Genomic DNA, 17,927 nt, shown 5'->3' with positions numbered 1-17,927 from the left:
ACAGACACAAACAAAAGCAGCCAATTACCTCCACTTTGCCAGAACCATCATCCACCATATTGTGCTGGGCAGCCATGTGTGGAGAAGTGTGTAGTTTTGAGGCATCAAATGGAATTTGTTTTATTTGAGCCACTTTCTCAGTGACATAGACTTTCCCGAAGCCATCACTCTGATCTTTCTCTCTCCAGTCCTTAAAGAACTGTTTGAAGATTGGTGTTTCCCCTCCTTCTGGAAGAACGTGAATCTAAAATTTAAAACAATGATAATTATTCTAAAAAAGAAAATAGACGGAGGAAAGACATTCATCTAGGAGTGGAGGACAAAACTCAGGAAAAGACTGTCCTGGTTTCTGTGATGACAGATGTAAACCTAGAAGCTGGGATCTGTGAGTGAATGTAAAATGGAAGATCATCAGATATGAAAGTGAAACAACCCACCTCTGCTTTTTGTCACAACTAAAGTGACTGCCACTGAATTTGGATGCTTGAAGTAAGAACAGAGCTCTGTCATGTTACCATTACAGTCAAATATGTGTGACTCTTATTCTGCATTAGGTTTATAAGAGATCTGTAACCTGGAAGAAATGATCTCATTGTGTTCCTTGTGTGAGGACATAAAACTGAAGAGAAAGGATGAGACCAAAAGACTCAGAAAAGGAAGAGTAACTAATCAGGTGTCTAAGCTGATGTCAGTGAAGCCAAAGATTATCTGGCTACTAGCCCAGGTCTGCACAACCTGCTCTAAGGACTAACTGAAAAGTACTCTCAGTGCATTCAACTGTGGTTGGTCATCTCGACTGAAACGCCGTGGAGGAAGCAGAGGGGTCTTTTTTCATAATGCAGCCCCATGGAAGGTCTGATCTCCAGTTTCTGCAAAATTCCATCCTCCACAAAACTATGGTTCTAGGGACATGGGACACAGTGTGGCACACACACAAGGGAAGAATAATTTCCACGCATAGGGTACTTTGATCCAAATGCTCACACAAGTTTTGTGGAGACAGGATGAGCTCCCACATTTTAATTTTTTTTTTTTTTTTTTCTAGCCAGCTCATTTCCACACACACTTACTTGGGTATTGCTGGAATAATTCATTTGCTTTAGGAATTCTTCAGCTGTGTTCATTGCAGCTTTTCTCTCCTGGGGATTAGCGTCTTTACCTAAATGGAAGATAAATGAAAAGGACAGAATATCAGAGAGGGAAAACATTATATGATTATGAAACATTTGCACACCCCAAGAGATAAACAGGATTATAATTTTAATTTAAATATGACACTGAGCATGGTAAAACTGTCCTGGTATGTTAAATATATTTTGTAGTATCCTAATGATTGCCATTATATGTAAAAGATTCTTTTTATATTGTCCAATGCCATCTTTAACCCGATCATTCTTGGCAAATGATACTAGTAGGAAGAAAACACAGTTTTGATATCTGCATTTTATATGAGCTATTTACAGATCAAGTCTCAAAATGATAGGCTTTCTTTTTTAAATCAGAAAAGTTTTCTTTACCTTTTCAAAGAGATAGCCATTAAGTCTGCAGTGCAGCTACTATGTCAATGGCATTTCTTACCCTTCCATACGAAAATCTGTTTTGCAGAACCATGGTCCAAAATAAAGCATTCTTCAGAAAGCAGCATCGCCATGGAGAAAGGGTTCTCTTCTGCAACCACAGTCACTCTCATGGATCCACTGGCATCTGAAACCTAATATAAAAACCACGAGCTTGTTTGCAGATAATAAAAATGTTCTAAAATTACATCATGGTGATGTTTACACAACTCTGTAATTATAATAACAACCATTGAATTGCATACTTTTAATGGATATGGTATGTAAATTATATCTCAACAAAGCTATTAAAAAAACAGCAACAACAAATATCCATGAGCCAAATTATACCCTAAAAGGCTTTTTTTTTTAATTTTTAAAAATTTTTTTAAAGATTTTATTTGTTTCTTTGACAGAGAGGGAGTGAGAGAGCACGAGAGGGGACACAAGCAGGGGAAGTAGGAGAGAGAGAAGCAGACTCCCCACTGAGCAGGCAGCCTGATATGGGACTCAATTCCAGGACTCTGGGATCATGACCTGAGCTGAAGGCAGGCACTTAATGACTGTGCCATCCAGGCACCATACCTAAAAGGCTTTTTATTTATCTTAAAAAAATTTTTTAAAGATTTTATTTATTTATTTATTTATTTATTTTTAAAGATTTTATTTATTTGACACAGAGAGAGATCAGAAGTAGGCAGAGAGGCAGGCAGAGAGAGAGGAGGAAGCAGGCTCCCTGCTGAGCAGAGAGCCTGATGCGGGGCTCGATCCCAGGACTCCGAGATCATGACCTGAGCCGAAGGCAGCAGCTTAACCCACTGAGCCACCCAGGCGCCCCAAGATTTTACTTATTTATTTAACCGACAGAGATCACAAGTAGACAGAGAGGCAGGCAGAGAGAGAGAGGGAGAAGGAGGTGTCCCGCTGACCAGAGAGCCCGATGCGGGGCTTGATCCCAGGACCCTGAAGGCAGAGGCTTTAACCCACTGGGCCCCCCAGGTGTCTCCCTAAAAGGCTTCTTAAAGGTCCTTTGGACAATCAACAAAACTAAAAGACAATCCATGGAATGGGAGAAGATACTTTTGAATGACATATCTGACAAAGGGTTAGTATCCCAAATATATAAAGAACCTACATAACTCAGCAGCAAAAAACCCCCAATGGTCCAATTAAAAATGGGCATAAGACATGAACAGACATTCCTCTAAAGAAGACATACAGATGGACAACAGACACATGAAAAGATGCTCATCAACATTTATCATCAGGGAATTAAAAATCAAAACCATAGGGGCACCTGGGTGGCTCGGTAGGTTAAAGCCTCTGCCTTCAGCTCAGGTCATGGTCTCAGGGTCCTGGGATCAAGCCCCACATTGGGCTCTCTGCACAGCAGGCAGCCTGCTTCCCCCTCTCTCTCTGCCTCCCTCTTTGCCTACTTGTGATTTCTGTCTGTCAAATAAATAAATAGAATCTTTTAAAAAAATCAAAACCATAATGTGGTATCACTTAAGCCTGTCAGATTGGCTGCAATCAAGAACACAAGAAAAAACAAGTGTTGGCAAGAATGAGGAGAAAAAGAAACCGTGATGCACTGTTGGTGGGAATGCAAACTGGTGCAACCACAGCAGAAAACAGTATGGAGGTTCTTCAAAAAATTAAAAATAGAACTACCATATGATCCAACAATTCCATTACTGGATATTTACCCCCAAAATGCAAAACACTAATTCAGAGGGACAGATGCATTTCTATGTTTCCAGCAGCATCATCTACAATAGCCAAATTATGGAAACAGCCCAATTGTCCATTGACTGATGAATGTATAAAGAAGATACGGTGTGTATGTAAACAATGGAATATTACTCAACCATAAAAAAGAACAACGTTTTGCCATTTGCAGCAACATAGATAGATCTAGAGAGTATACTGTTAAGTGAAATAAGTCGGAGAAAGACAAACACCATATGATTTCACCCATATGTGGAATTAAAAAAACAAAACAAAACAAATGCACAAAGGAAGGAGAAAGAAACCAAGAAACAGACTCTTAACTATAGAGAACAAACTGATGGTTACCAGAGGGGAGATGGGTGGGGGGATGGGTGAAATAAATGAAGGGGTTTAAGAGTACATTTATCATGATGAGCACTGAGTGATGTATAGAATTGTTGAAACACTGTATTGTACACCAGAAACTAAGATAACACTATATGTTAACTATATAAGAATTTAAAAAAATTCTTTTGGGGTAAAAAAACCATTAACAGAAAGTTAAGTTTCAACACTGGACCTAAAGAACCAGAAAATAATAATGGTAATAGTAATGACTAAGATTTGTTGAGATTTCCAAATAATAGGCACCAGTCGATGAACTTTACATGATTAGTTACTAATTTTTATAGCAATCTTTCCAACTAGGTAATAATCTAAGGCTCACTGCACCCACATTAAAAAAAAAAGCTTAAAACTTTATTCATTCAGCATTTATTGAGTGTCTACCATAGGGCAAGCACTATGCTAAGAAGGCAGTGGCACATTACAGTCTATGCATAGAGACTATTTCCAGATTAGGTCCTGTAATTTAAGTATACTTTGTGTAAATTGTCCAAGTAAATTTCTTCTGTCACAAATATTTATTTAGACTCTCAAAGTTTGGAAACAACCACAGAACATTTCTTTTTTTAGGGGCTCAGTCAGTTACACATCTGCCTTCAGCTCAGGTCATGATCTTGGGGTCCTGGGATTGCCACATGGGGCTCCCCACCCAGCGGGGAGTCTGCTTCTCCTGCTCCCTCATGTGCGTGCACATACACACTCTCTCTCTGTCTCAAATAAATAAAATCTAAAAATAAAAAAAAAATTTAAAAGAATAATTTTTTTTAAAGGTGGAGGTGGTATTGCAAAACTGAAAGTGATATTAATGCCCACTTCAGAATTCCCTGTTTTTCAAAGGCCATCTTGTAGGCTGCAAGGTAATCACTTGGGAACTTGATAAATATGTGGATTCTGGGGCCTTCCCTAGATCAGTGGTCAAGCTGTGCAGCTTTATGCTGGGGCTTGAATTCTGTTTTTTTATAAGTTGCATAGGTGACTGTTTCCCAGCTGTGTTCTGCAACCCCAATTAAATTTATTTACAGACTTGGTGTTTTACATATATGCAATACATTTTATATCCACTAGAGGGAGGAATGATTCAGGATTAACATCTTCCCATTTTAAAACATTTCTTCAGTTGCTAATGCTGTCCAAGTGGGAGAATGGTTTTTTTTTCTTTTTCTTAAAGATTTTATTTATTTATTTGACAGAGAGAGATCACAAGTAGGCAGAGGCAGGCAGAGAGAGAGAGGAGGAAGCAGGCTCCCCGCTGAGCAGAAAGCCCGATGTGGGGCTCGATCCCAGGACCCCGGGATCATGACCTGAGCCAAAGGCAGAGGCTTTAACCCACTGAGCCACCCAGGCACACCGGGAGAATGGTTTTATTTGATGATGTGGCATAAAAGATATTTGTTAAGCTTTAAATGGGTTTTAGAAGCAGTAGTGGAAAAAAAAAAAAGGTGCCATGAAATCTTTATTTTTAAATTTTTATTTATTTATTTGAGAAAGAGAAGAAGAGAGAGCAAGAACACATGTCGGGGGAGGGGGTGGAAGGAAAGGGAAGACAGGATCCCAAGCAGACTCCGCACTGAGCTTATAGTCTGGTAGTCATGCCCATCCCTTGACCCCGAGATCATGACCTGAACCAAAACCAAGAGTCCATGCTATACTAACTGTTCCACCGAGACACCCCCTCGAAGTCTTTAGAATAACAATTTCTGTGTAGTTTCTATTAAAAGCATCAGTACTTAGCAGAAGTCATGAGCACATTTTTTCCCTTGCCATCTAAGAAGAAAATAATTCACTTACTCTTTACAAAATGCAACTTATTAGACACAAGTTAATAACTTGATCTTCATTTAAAATCAGTTTCTGAGCTCGACATTGTCTTAAAGCAGGAAATGTAACTCCTTCCTGTAGTGGCTGATGACTACTTAGTTCTTCAGGGAGATTAATGATCTGCTCCAAATCATGCGCTTGGAAAGTTACAAGGGGACAGGACTCTTGCAGGATCCCATTGACTATTCTCCTCAACTGGTGTATCTGTGGCTTCTGTTACCTTCACCAGCAATAAAATCATAAAATTCTGGAGTTCTAAGGAACCTGAATAATCTTCTAAAGGAATCTGTCTTTCTTTTTTACAGATAAAAAAACTGAGACCCAGCATGGTCGTATCTTGCCCAAGGTCATCTGGTGGGCCATCACCAGAGAGGTGACATGGAACTAGGTATCCAATGCCCAGGACAGAGTCGTTTTTACCCTGTTTCCTCCCAGCTGTTTGATTTGATAGCTTTGCCCTCCTGTAACAAAGAAAGCCTTCATTATGACTAAATAGGATATTTAAAATAACATGAAGATTTTATAGTTTATCAAAATTTTGGGGTGCCTGGGTGGCTCAGTTGTTAAACGTCTGCCTTTGGCACAGGTCATGATCCCATGGTCCTGGGATCCAGCCCTGTATCAGGTTCTCTGCTCAGCAGAAAGCCTGCTTCTCCCTCTCCCACTGCTTCTGCTTGTATTCCCTCTCTTGCTGTCTCTCTCTCTATCTCTCTCTGTGTCAAATAAATAAATAAAATCTTTAAAAAAAATTTATAGGAAAAAGCTTACTGAGTATTTTTATTCCATGAAGGAAACATTTTAAGAACTTCATGTATCAAAATCTATCATTGCAAACTAGCATGGCAACACTATATAATTTTATTTAAGTTGTAGCAATAATTTCACTGATTTGACATTTTTAATAAAAATAACTAAAAATAATAAAAAGAGGAATTTTAACAAACATACTAGAGGAAAGAATGGATTCTACTGACACACTTCTCTTTGAGAGCAAGGAGAATTATCAGCTGTAGCAGAGTCCCATCCAGAACATGTCTCCCAGCTGCTTCCAGTCTAGTGAAAACAACAGAACTCACTAACAGTGAACTCACCATGTAGAGTTTAGCCATTTTCCTGTTTGTTATGTCTGCTATGGTGTCATCGTCATCGTTTCCATCCGGAAGCTCCGGCTTTGTCCCTAAAACCTGGAAAAAAGTGAACAGATAAAAGATAAAGACCTCTCATTAAAGGATGCAGAATTAAAAAAAAAAAGGTAAACTATCTTATATTTCTAAAGACATAAATTATAACATATTTGTAGTTAAAATGACCAGACTCAAACATTTCTCACCAATCATACTGCATCGGCCTTTGCTCATGGATCAAATGAATAAATTGACTGAAGTAAACAAACACTGAGTTTGCTCATGATGTGAACTTCCAAGAAAGTAAAATCCTACATCTGAAAGCAGAGGTGTTCGTATTACTGAAGACTAGCAGGAATCAATTAAAATGTGAATTCTAAATTCACTTCTGTAAGAGATTTCTTCTTATGACCTCTGCTTCTTAGGAGCAAACTGTAGGTTGAATTGCAACAAATCTTGGATCAAATTACTATTTGAGGGGAGAGGACCATTATAATTAGATAAAGGGCAAATTCTACAGTACATAATGCTATATTTCCTGCTGTATATTTGGCACTTAGAAGTGTCTGGAGCATAAGAGATGCTCATTAAGGAATTGTCAAATGAATAAATGAATGTATTTATGTATTTTTTGCACATATGATACAATCCAAAATTTAAGTATATAAAGGATTAATAGAAAGTACATTTGAATCTGCTTTGATTTTCTACACACTACAAGCACAAAAAAAATAGGTATACGAAGCAACTTTATTATTAAATTAATTGACACAAATATAGACTGTTAAGGACAGGAAAAAAATATAAACTTACTCTAAACAGTGTGACTTTTATAACAACATAAGCATAAATTCAAGTTTAGAAATGCAAAGAAGGTATTCATTTAAACTCAATAAATATTTCATATACAATGAAATTCCTTACAGAATGTGTTTTATTGCTCTCTACAAGACATTGTATGAAAATACATTCTGCCAAATACCAGGCAATAATAAAAATGTATATAAATTCTAATCCTTGTTCAAATATGGGCACTGCCTGGAGTTTCGAAGCACATTAAGGAAGTTATTTTCTCTGGGAACTTGCTCATCTTTTTATTGACAAAGTGATCAATAAAACATTTTGATTATTGTACATACTAAATGATTATAGTACAGTTTTTCTTTTTTGCTAAAAGTAGGATCAAGACACAAATTAAAACACTTGGAATCAAAAGTGCTTTTTAAAAACAGCTTTACTTAAAAATCTTAAAAAAAATAAATAAATAAAACAGCTTTACTGTCTTAGAAGTATGTGTATCTTCGAAGAGCAGGAAAAGCCTCCTTGTGTGCCCTTTTGTGATTCTTCTGTAACCAAGAGAGTAGTTTGGAATTGACAATTTGGGTTGAGGACCTATCTAGGACTTGGAAGTTTCCCAGGGGGCCAAGTGAGTCTGAGACTTGGAGCACATGCTAACTTTTAATTTTCAGACAATTCCCATATGAGCCAAGTTTCTTAATTAGCCTCTCAAAGGGTTGTAGCACAGTTGGGAATTGAACCCATGGTATTTACCAGAAACAGGCTTAACTGCAGGGATAGGGGGATGCTGTACATTGTTAGATATCCCCAAGAATCATTTTAAAATTTAGTACAACAACTAAGCATTTACCAAAAACCTCACTGGGGTATACAAATGAGTTTCTAACCATCTTCCCAAATCTGAAGGACTTTACATCTTGTTTAGAAAGAGGAAGATAACTAAACATGTTCTCTTTATCATCTATGCCATATATTTTGACCTTTGAAATAAACTCTAAATACAGCTGTTCTTTTTTCTTTTTCTTTTTTTTTTACAAGTGGGATAATACCTAAATTTTAAACAGTCGTTTTAGGTTTGTCAAGTGATTAGCATTTAACTCATATAATCTTTGGTGTGTGAAAAAACATATATTTTGACAAGTTAAAGAGGATGGGAGGGGTGCCTGGGTGGCTCAGTTGGTTAAGCTGCTGCCTTTGACTCAGGTCATGATCCCAGGGTCCTGGGATGGGGCTCCCTGCTCATCAGGGAGCCTACTTCTCCTTCTGCCTCTGCTCCTCCCTTGACTTGTGCTGTCTTTCTCTAAAATAAAGAAAATCTTTTAAAAAATTAAATAAACTTTAAAGAGGAAGGGAAACAGAGAAGACTTATCTGAGGATGTTTCTTAAAAATTTCATCTATTGTTCTAGCCATGACCTGTCACTCAAGCTTGGGAGTCTCCCCGCCCCTCCCCTTCCTTCAATTATTTTCTGTAAATTTCCACTTAAAAGTATCATCACCGTTAACATGCTCCAAACTGAGCTTAACTTTCCATAAAACCAACCATTCTCAATTCTCCATTTGCGTCAATGAATCTCTGTTCTGTTCACCTGGACTTAAAATCAGAAGGTCAGTTCTGAACACTGCCTGTCCTCCATATTGAATCTCCTACCCACTTGGTCATTAAATTCTACTTCTCTGTAATAATGTTTGGAGTCACCTTAATTCCCACCTTAGTGAAGTCCCTCATCACCTGAGCGATGGGTTACACCTGTTCCTGTCGGTTCCCTCTGCCTTCAGGCTCACCTCATTTTTTCATCCAGAAAGTTATCCTGTACACTGGCTGGAAGGCCCCTCATTTTACTTTACTCCCAAATTTCAAGAATATGACTCCAGAAAAAAGTCTTACGTCCTTTATCTGCACCAGTGACTTAAAAAGCTCTGTGTGCTCAAGCAACATCTGGGTAAACTGATAAACAATCTCAACAGCCAGCTATTAAGTCATTAGTTCTGGGGTGAGGCCCAGGGAACTGCATTCCAGATGATGCTGAATTGGCTGCTTATCAACAGAGCCAAAACTTGTGTCTGGATTCCAAAGCCCCTTCAGAGCTGGATGTTACCAACACCTGCATTATTTCTCAGCATTCTCTACCATCTCCCTTCTCTTACCAAGCTGTGTTTTCAGTGTCCCTTGTGGGAGCCACATGCTTGCCTTCCCCAGGGCTCTCCCAAATGCTGTATGTAACTTCTACCTAGATTGACTCCGTGTGGTAGAAGCAAAACTGAGCAATTATTCTTTGGTTGGCTCAGCTAATTATAATTAGCCCAGGAATAGTTACTGATTATTGTGTGTCTACTGTGAGTCACACACTGTGTCAGGAGCTTTGGACATGTTTCACCTTAATAAGAGATCCCATGAGCTAGATACTGTTATCCTCATTTTACAGAAAAGCTCACTGATGCCCAAAGAGGAGAAGTGATTGTTCCACAAAACTGCTAAGTGATTGTTCCACAAAACTGTTGAGGCTTAAGTTATGTCACAGATCCCTTCAATGCTGTAATTTCAATAATTTTTAAAATTTTTTCTATTTTTAATTTTTATTTTTTTAGAGAGAGAGAACGGGGTGGAGGAGAAGGGGTAGAAGAAGAAACAGAGAGAATCTTAAGCAGGCTCCTTGCCCAGCATAGAACCTAACCCAGGTTTCAGTTTCATGACCTTGAGATCATGACCTGAGCTGAAATCAAGAGTTGGACACCTAACTGACTGAGCCACCCGGGCACCCTTCAGTCATTTTCAGAATAATTAGTTGCATACTTCCTTAAATCAAGGGAAACTAGGGAAATTTTGGAAAGAGACAAAAGGATTCTTTCCAAGGATGGTGTCTAGGGGCTCCTTCTGGTGATCTGATACCATAAAGTTACTTTCTTTCCTTGTCTTTTTTTTCTAATTCAATAGAAGATTGATAGCAGCAAATGATTTTTGTCCATTTTAGAGATGCACAGGAATTTTGTCTGGTGGAGATGAAACTAATTTCTGCCGTGGAAGAGGTCAGCTTTATATTTATCCACAAATTCATCTTAACAATGATCACCCATTCACTTGTCTGTTCTTTGGATTCTTCTTCAAACTAATTACAATACCTTACTAGGTTTCTTTCTTTTTTTTTTTTTTTTAAGATTTTACTTGTTTATTTGAGAGAAAGAGAGAGCACGAGCAGTGGAGAGGGGCAGAAGCAGAGGGAGAAGCAGCCTCCCCACAGAGCAGGGAGCCTCATGTGGGTCTTGATCCCAGGACCCTGGGATCATGACCTGAGCCACCCAGGCACCTCTTACTGTTCTCTTATTAATGAATGACTTAAATAAAAATCTTTGATGTGCGTTATTTTATATTTGTATGAGACTCACAATTTTATTGGTTACTACCTTTTAACTAAAACTACCTTTTAACACCTAGTACTTATCTTGTCTAAACCACATATATTGAAATCTGTTTACACATTTATGGTCTTTTTTTATGTATTACATATCTTCAGCTTACATTTCTCAAGTGTTACTATGTGTCATACTAGGGACTTCATAAATTTTGTTTAAAACATCCTTCCAGGGACACCTGGGTGGCTCAGTCAGTAAGTGTCTGACGCTTTCAGCTCAGGTCATGATCTCAGGGTCATGAGATTGAGTGCCACATGGGGCTCTACCCTGAGAGTGGAACCTGCTTTGGGTTCTCTCTCTCCCTCTCCTTCTGCCCCCACCCCACCTTGCATGAGCATGCTCTCTGTCTCTCTCTCTCTCTCAAAAAATTAAAATTAACAAAAATAAAAAAATAAAAGATGCTTACATATCCCTGCTTACCAGACACCGGTCTAAGAACATTGGATTCATTAAGTCATTTCATCTTCACATCAATGGGGCACTGTTATTATCCCATTTTATGCCTCAAGAAACAGACTAAGTAACTTGCCCACTGTCATGCGGCTTATAACAAATGACAAAATCAGGATTTGAACTCTGTCTCCAGAGTGGGTGCCCTTATCTAGCCTGCTGTGCTGCTTCTGTGGGCACTTCCAAAAGGTCTTCATAATTAATTGTTAAGGCGGGTCTCTGGAGATAAAGCAGAAGGTGTTCTGCAGCAGCGATTGTAGAGGGAACTCTCTTAGGACTCCTTTTTTTTTTTTTCTTAAGATTTTATTTATTTATGAGAGTGAGAGAGAGAGAAAGCACAAGATGGGGAGGGTCAGAGAGAAGCAGGCTCCCCACTGAACAGCGAGCCCAATGTGGGATTTGATCCTGGGACTCCAGGATTTTGACCTGAGTCAAAGGAAGACGTTCAACTGACCAAGCCACCCAGGCATCCCCAGTTCTCTCTTTCTGATGAGAGCAATAGTAGCATGTCTATCGTGCAGCACACATGCTAGTTGATATGGTGACAGAGTTCCTCCCTCCTCCCTCCACTGCTGTTCTCATCTCTCTCCAAATCCTCTCTCCACTCCCCTTCCTAGCAGCTCTGCCCATGCTGTGGGCATCAAAGGCTGACAGAAGGAAGTTCTTCCATCACATCAGGTGTTCTGTGAGCAAACAGCCCTTCAAACAGTGTACAACCAACCTGAGAACGCGACCAAGGAATATAAAATAAAGCAAAAAATAATTCTTTATCCATAAAATTGCTACAAGTTAGGAGACAACTGACAACATCTGATGCTGGGAAAGATTCTGTATTCTACTAAGAGCTCTCTGGTAAGAAATAGGTAACAGAAATACAAGAAAGAGACCAATTATTAAACCCAGTAATTCTATTCCAGCAGTTTATTCCAAGGGAATAATTAAAATACATGCAAAGAATCAACTGAATAAACACATCACAGCATTTTACAATATTAAAAAACACAAACCACATAAATGCCCAACATGAAAGGGATTCATTCAATAAATTAGGCTGTATCAATAGAATGGAAAACTACACAGATATTAAAGTATTATAAAGATTATGTGATGGTCAAGAATTAAATGTTTATAATATCTTAAGTATAAATTTAGCTTGCAAAGCATTATCTACTGTAGGAACTCCCTCTTGTGAAAGCACAGAGATACATACACAAAAACAAAGATTAGGAAGGATTTAGTTATTTTTTCCTCAAAGGTGGAAATATTTTTTTCTCTATTATGACTATGTATATTTTGTAAAATTTCAATAATAACAAATAGGTAGTTGGGGTACCTGGGTGCCTCAGTTGTTAAGCATCTGCCTTGTTAAGTGTCTGTCTTCAGCTCAGGTCATGATCCCAGAGTCCTGGGATCGAGACCCTTGGAAAGCTCCCTGCTCAGGGTGTAGCCTGCTTCTCCCTCTGCCACTCCCCCTGCCATTCTCTCTCTTTCTCTGTCTCTCTGTCAAATAAATAAATAAAATCTTTAGGGGAAAAAAAAGGTATTTATCTTTAATAAATAAAATTGTAAAAGCTTTTATTAAACAAAAACTACTATTTATTTTCTCTCCCCAATGGAAGAAACAGTTGGCATTTCATTACGTCAAATGCAGAAATTATAACTCCCTTTTAACTTACAATCTACCTTAGGCTTCTTCCTCAGACTTCCTCATTCGGTTCATCAAAGCATAGTAACTATTCTTGATGGATTCCTAAATGCTCTAGGCATTTTGATCAGAGAAAATTTCCTTAATGTAAAGACCTATAAGTGGCCACCAGTGACAAAGGGACCTTATTTTTTCAGCTAGAAATTGAGTGATTCCAAAGGTCAGAGGTGTTATTTTGTTACAGGTGTGAAATGAGTAGAAAAATGGGAGCATCTCTATCTTCTCTCTGTTTGCCGGTAACATAATGGAAATGTTTAACTACTGAAGACACTACTCTACATTAGAGAGGCTGGAAATTTGTGGAAGTATACTTTTGCTTTATGCCAAAGTAGACCTTCTGCTGTGCCGTTCACTCTTTGCCTTCAACAGTTCAATTCAAAATAATTCAGAAGATATTTATATTAAACCATTATAGCAATTATACCAACTTGCTTTAGATTCACAGTCCCCTAGCTTCAGATTTTCTTGAGTTCTCCTGACATGGGTCAAGACCATCCTTAGTGTCTTGTGTTTTTTCTCGATGACCTACTGTGACTTTTTCTTTTAAAACGTAAATGGGCCTATGTGTAAATTTGTTTTAGAAAGGGCTGGTAAGTTAAGAAGAAAGTTGCTCTCTCTTCAAATCTTTACTTAACTTTCACATTTGCCCCTGCCCTGCCTTTATTTATTTATGTTGAAACTTATTTATTTGAAACATCTTTGGAAAATGAAATTCCAATATTTACCATTTTGCTCCCTCAAGATGCACTTTCTCTATTTTAACCTTCTATAGAAAAGTCAGGATGCTTGGACAATTTGCAGTAAGTATTCAGAGTGAATAGTAGGAAAAGAAAGGATAATATGTGTTCAGAGGGAGGACAATACCCAACTCAAAACTCCAGATCACTCTGGATGAAAATGTTTCAAGTTAGTGACGAGTCCCCAGAGCATTTAAAATAGAGGGTCTTGGGGCCCCTGGGTGGCTCAGTGGGTTAAGCCTCTGCCTTCAGCTCAGGTTAGGATCTCAGGGTCCTGGAATCGGCAGGGAGCCTGCTTTCCCCTCTTTCTCTGCCTGCCTCTCTGCCTGCTTGTGATCTCTGTCTGTGAAATAAATAAATAAAATCTTTAAAAAAAAATAGAGGGTCTTGTATGCTTCTTAACTGTGATTTCAGCTTGACAGATCAGGAAAATGAGAATGAGAGAAGTTAGGAGTTCTGCCTGGGGTCAAAGTTTCATAAAAAGTAAAGCAAGATAATCACGTCAAATAATGGGCAGAAGACATGAACAGACACTTCTCCAAAAAAGACATACAAATGGCTAATAGACACATGAAAAAATGTTCATCATCATTAGCCATCAGGGAGATTAAAATCAAAACCACATTGAGATACCACCTTACACCAGTTAGAATGGCCAAAATTAACAAGACAGTAAACATGTGTTGGAGAGGATGTGGAGAAAGGGGAACCCTCTTACACTGTTGGTGGGAATGCAAGTTGGTGCAGCCACTTTGGAAAACTGTGTGGAGATTCCTCAAAAAATTAAAAATAGAGCTACCCTATGACCCTGCAATTGCACTACTGGGTATTTACCTCAAAGATACAGATGTAGTGAAAGAGAAGGGCCATCTGTATCCCAATGTTCATAGCAGCAATGGCCACAGTCGCCAACTGTGGAAAGAGCCAAGATGCCCTTCAATGGACGAATAGATAAAGAAGATGTGGTCCATATATACAATGGAGAATTATGCCTCCATCAGAAAGGATGAATACGCAACTTTTGTATCAACATGAACAGGACTGGAAGAGATTATGCTGAGTGAAATAAGCCAAGCAGAGAGAGTCAAGTATCATGTGGTTTCGCTTACTTGTGGAGCATAAGGAATAACACGGAAGACATTGGGAGATGGAGAGAAGAAGGGAGTTGGGGAAATTGGAGGGGGAGATGAACTGAGAGACTATAGACTCTGAGAAACAAACTGAGGGTTTTGGAGGGGTGGGGTGTTGGGTGAGCCTAGTGGTGGGTATTAAGGAGGGCACATATTGCATGGAGCACTGGGTGCATAAACAAGAATGCTGGAACACTAAAAATAAATAAAGTAAAATAAAATAAAATAAAATAAAGTGGAAAAAAAAAAAGAGTAAATCCAGGATGTAAACTCCAGGCCTCCCAACTCCTACTGTGGTGCTCCTCAAAGCAATGGAGTCACAGTCTTCTTAAGGTTATCACTCTAGTAGGCATGGCTGTTTCTGCTCTCAACAGAAACAAAGGAAGCTCTCGGGTCCTAAGAGTTAACATTTTAATTACCTACAAATTCTTCTGTCTTATTCCTTTCCCTAACTGGAAAAAAAAAAAACCCCACACAGTTAATTGTTAACATATGATGAGTAGATATAGATTATAAAGGCAAAAATATAGCCTTGTTATATTTTCTTTCTTCCAGGAATTTTATGGTTTAGGTCAGACAAATATTTGATAACAAGAAAGATATACAGAGATATAAAATTACAAGCAATTCTGAGAAAAGCTATGACCCCATTTGGCTCGCTCCACCTAATCTTCCAACATTTGCTCTCCGGATCCCAGTGTGTGCTTCCCTGACTCTGAAATACTTCTATCCTGTTACTGATAAGTCAAATAAAAAGGGTAATGTGATATATCAAATAGTGGGTAAAGTTATTTTAGACTGAGAGAAAGCATGGGAAGTACATGTTTGGATAAAAGGATAAAGTGAATGACGGGTCTGCAAGAGATGTTTGGTTATTTAATAATCTGGACTGCCCAATAGAATCTTTTGTAACTGAAATATTCCTTATCTGTCTTATCCAATATGGTAGTCATTAGCTACCTCTAATTACTGAGCACCTGAAAGGTGTACTGTACTGTACTGTACTGAAAGGTGTACTGTACTGTAGCCAGGTAACTGGAATTTTTATTTTATTTTATTTTAATTAATTTAAACAGCCATTTGTGTCTGACAATGCTGTGTTTGACAGTGTAGCTCTAGAGGACTCAAGGAACGCTGTGACCTTGGAAAACTCACCATGATGCAGGTCTGTTCCTCAGTGTGACAGTAACCTCACAATAAGAGAGATTAGATTTAGAGTGTACAACTCACAAGAAAGTCAACTCCTGTTATTACAACATAGAGAGCAAATTGACTAGTTACAGAGTGTACAACTCACAAGAAAACCAACTCCTAAGTTATTCTTACATGGAGAGCAAATTGGCAAGTTACTATACAATGGAAAGCTAACTTATAAGATACTATAACATGGAAAAAGGTAACTCACAAATTATTAAAATACATAAGCCAGAATGCCAATTTATTAAATTAGAGTGGTTATCTTAACTAGCTATGTATTAGAACCATCTGGGGAGTTACAATAACAACTACTAAAGTCTGAATCTGAGCCCAAAATTCCAAGTGAAGCCCTGGCATGGTGTATTTTCAAAGCCCTCTGGGCTTGGTTCTGTGATACATTCAAGTTTTTAGTGGCATCAGCTTTGTTAATCTGGTTCATCTATCTCAACCATCTCAACCATCAAGACAAGTCTGCCAAGCATTACTGATGTTCAAATAGCTTTGCAGGGAAATCTTCCCTGGACAAATGGTCATGGTTTGGGAGTCAGGAGGCTATCCCAGAGCAAATCTCAGGTAAAGATTTTAGCCCACCTGTTCTTTCTGGAAATCATTAATTTTTCTTTTCTTTTCCTTCTTTCTTTCTTTCTCTTTCTTTCTTTCTTTCTTTCTTTCTTTCTTTCTTTCTTTCTTTCTTTCTTTCTTTTTCTTTTTTTTTGTAAGACCCCAAACCCATTTGGACATTTCTATCTGATTAGTGCTTGAATAGAGACTCCCATTGTTTGCCTCTGGAGTTTCTAATTAGTATGTTTCACAATGACCATCACTCCCTTCTTTTTGACAATCCTCATTTGGTAGGAACTGGCACTTTGAGTTGGATGGACCCACTCCTGAGTGACTTTGTGACTTTGTTTCTACACTTAAAATGGTCTAATAATTAATGCCATTTACCCATCATGATGATTAAGTGAAATAATGTATGTGAAGTGACTATCACTATACCTGACACGCCGTGAGAACTCCACAAAAGTCAGGTCTCCTCCTTTCTCCACCCATATATACATTGAATGAAACCTTTCTTAAAGGGTCGTTCTCTCTCCTTGGTGTGACCTTGCCAGTCACCCCTCTGATTCTTTGCATGATGATTTTACCACCTAACTTCCTGCCATACACCTCGCTGTGGGCTTATATTTAGTTATTCACTTACTACTTATTAAATAAGTTATTACTTGTTTATGTCCCGATCTAATGATGTCATTAAGTAGTCTCTATGTCTTGACCATGTATCCTTGTCAAAGTCTTTTTTTTTTTTTTAAAGATTTTATTTATTTATTTGACAGAGAGAGATCACAAGTAGACAGAGAGGCAGGCAGAGAGACGGAGGGAAGCAGGCTCCCTGCTGAGCAGAGAGCCCGATGTGGGACTCGATCCCAGGATCCTGAGATCATGACCTGAGCTGAAGGCAGCGGCTTAAACCACTGAGCCACCCAGGCGCCCGTCAAAGTCTTTTATTTTAGATTTAAAACTACACCTGGAAGACAGATCGAAATATCCCTCTTCAAGCAAAACCAAAAGAATAGTCTCCTGTGCCTCAGCAAGGGAATCATAATGTTGAGAAGGAAAACAAGACCGAGTAATCTCTTCTCTTCTTTGAAGTTTCTCCACAACTGAGGTATGTAGGATACCATTAGTCCTTGGTTATAAGGTGGATTCTCTGGTCTTCCTATGTGTTTCAATTCTCTCCCTGCATTTAGTCCCGTACACATGACCTTATCTTGGGGAGTCGGCACACATCAGCTACAGTTTATTTATCAGTAAGTTTGATGTATGGAGTGTCCATGATATATCAGTACCATAAGAAAGAGTTGGGCTATAATGATGAATAAATTAG

The 17,927-nt window shown here is 38.5% G+C and overlaps 1 protein-coding gene across 1 annotated transcript in view; it reads right to left on the bottom strand.

Moving 5' to 3' along the window:
* The window catches only part of SCIN (scinderin), an 82,816-nt gene that overhangs the window by 25,049 nt on the left and 39,840 nt on the right, over positions 1–17,927 (bottom strand). The window contains exons 5-8 of the mRNA XM_047694891.1: positions 6,581–6,673; positions 1,579–1,711; positions 1,071–1,159; positions 29–244 (exon numbers count right to left, since the gene is read on the bottom strand). Coding sequence (XP_047550847.1) covers positions 29–244; positions 1,071–1,159; positions 1,579–1,711; positions 6,581–6,673 — 531 coding nt within the window. The remainder of the gene's footprint in view (positions 1–28; positions 245–1,070; positions 1,160–1,578; positions 1,712–6,580; positions 6,674–17,927) is intronic.

This window comes from Lutra lutra, chromosome 11 (genome assembly GCF_902655055.1).
Source record: "Lutra lutra chromosome 11, mLutLut1.2, whole genome shotgun sequence".
Taxonomy (NCBI): domain Eukaryota; kingdom Metazoa; phylum Chordata; class Mammalia; order Carnivora; family Mustelidae; genus Lutra; species Lutra lutra.
Note: the sequence above shows the minus strand (reverse complement) of the source record. Positions and strands in the feature narration are given on the sequence as shown.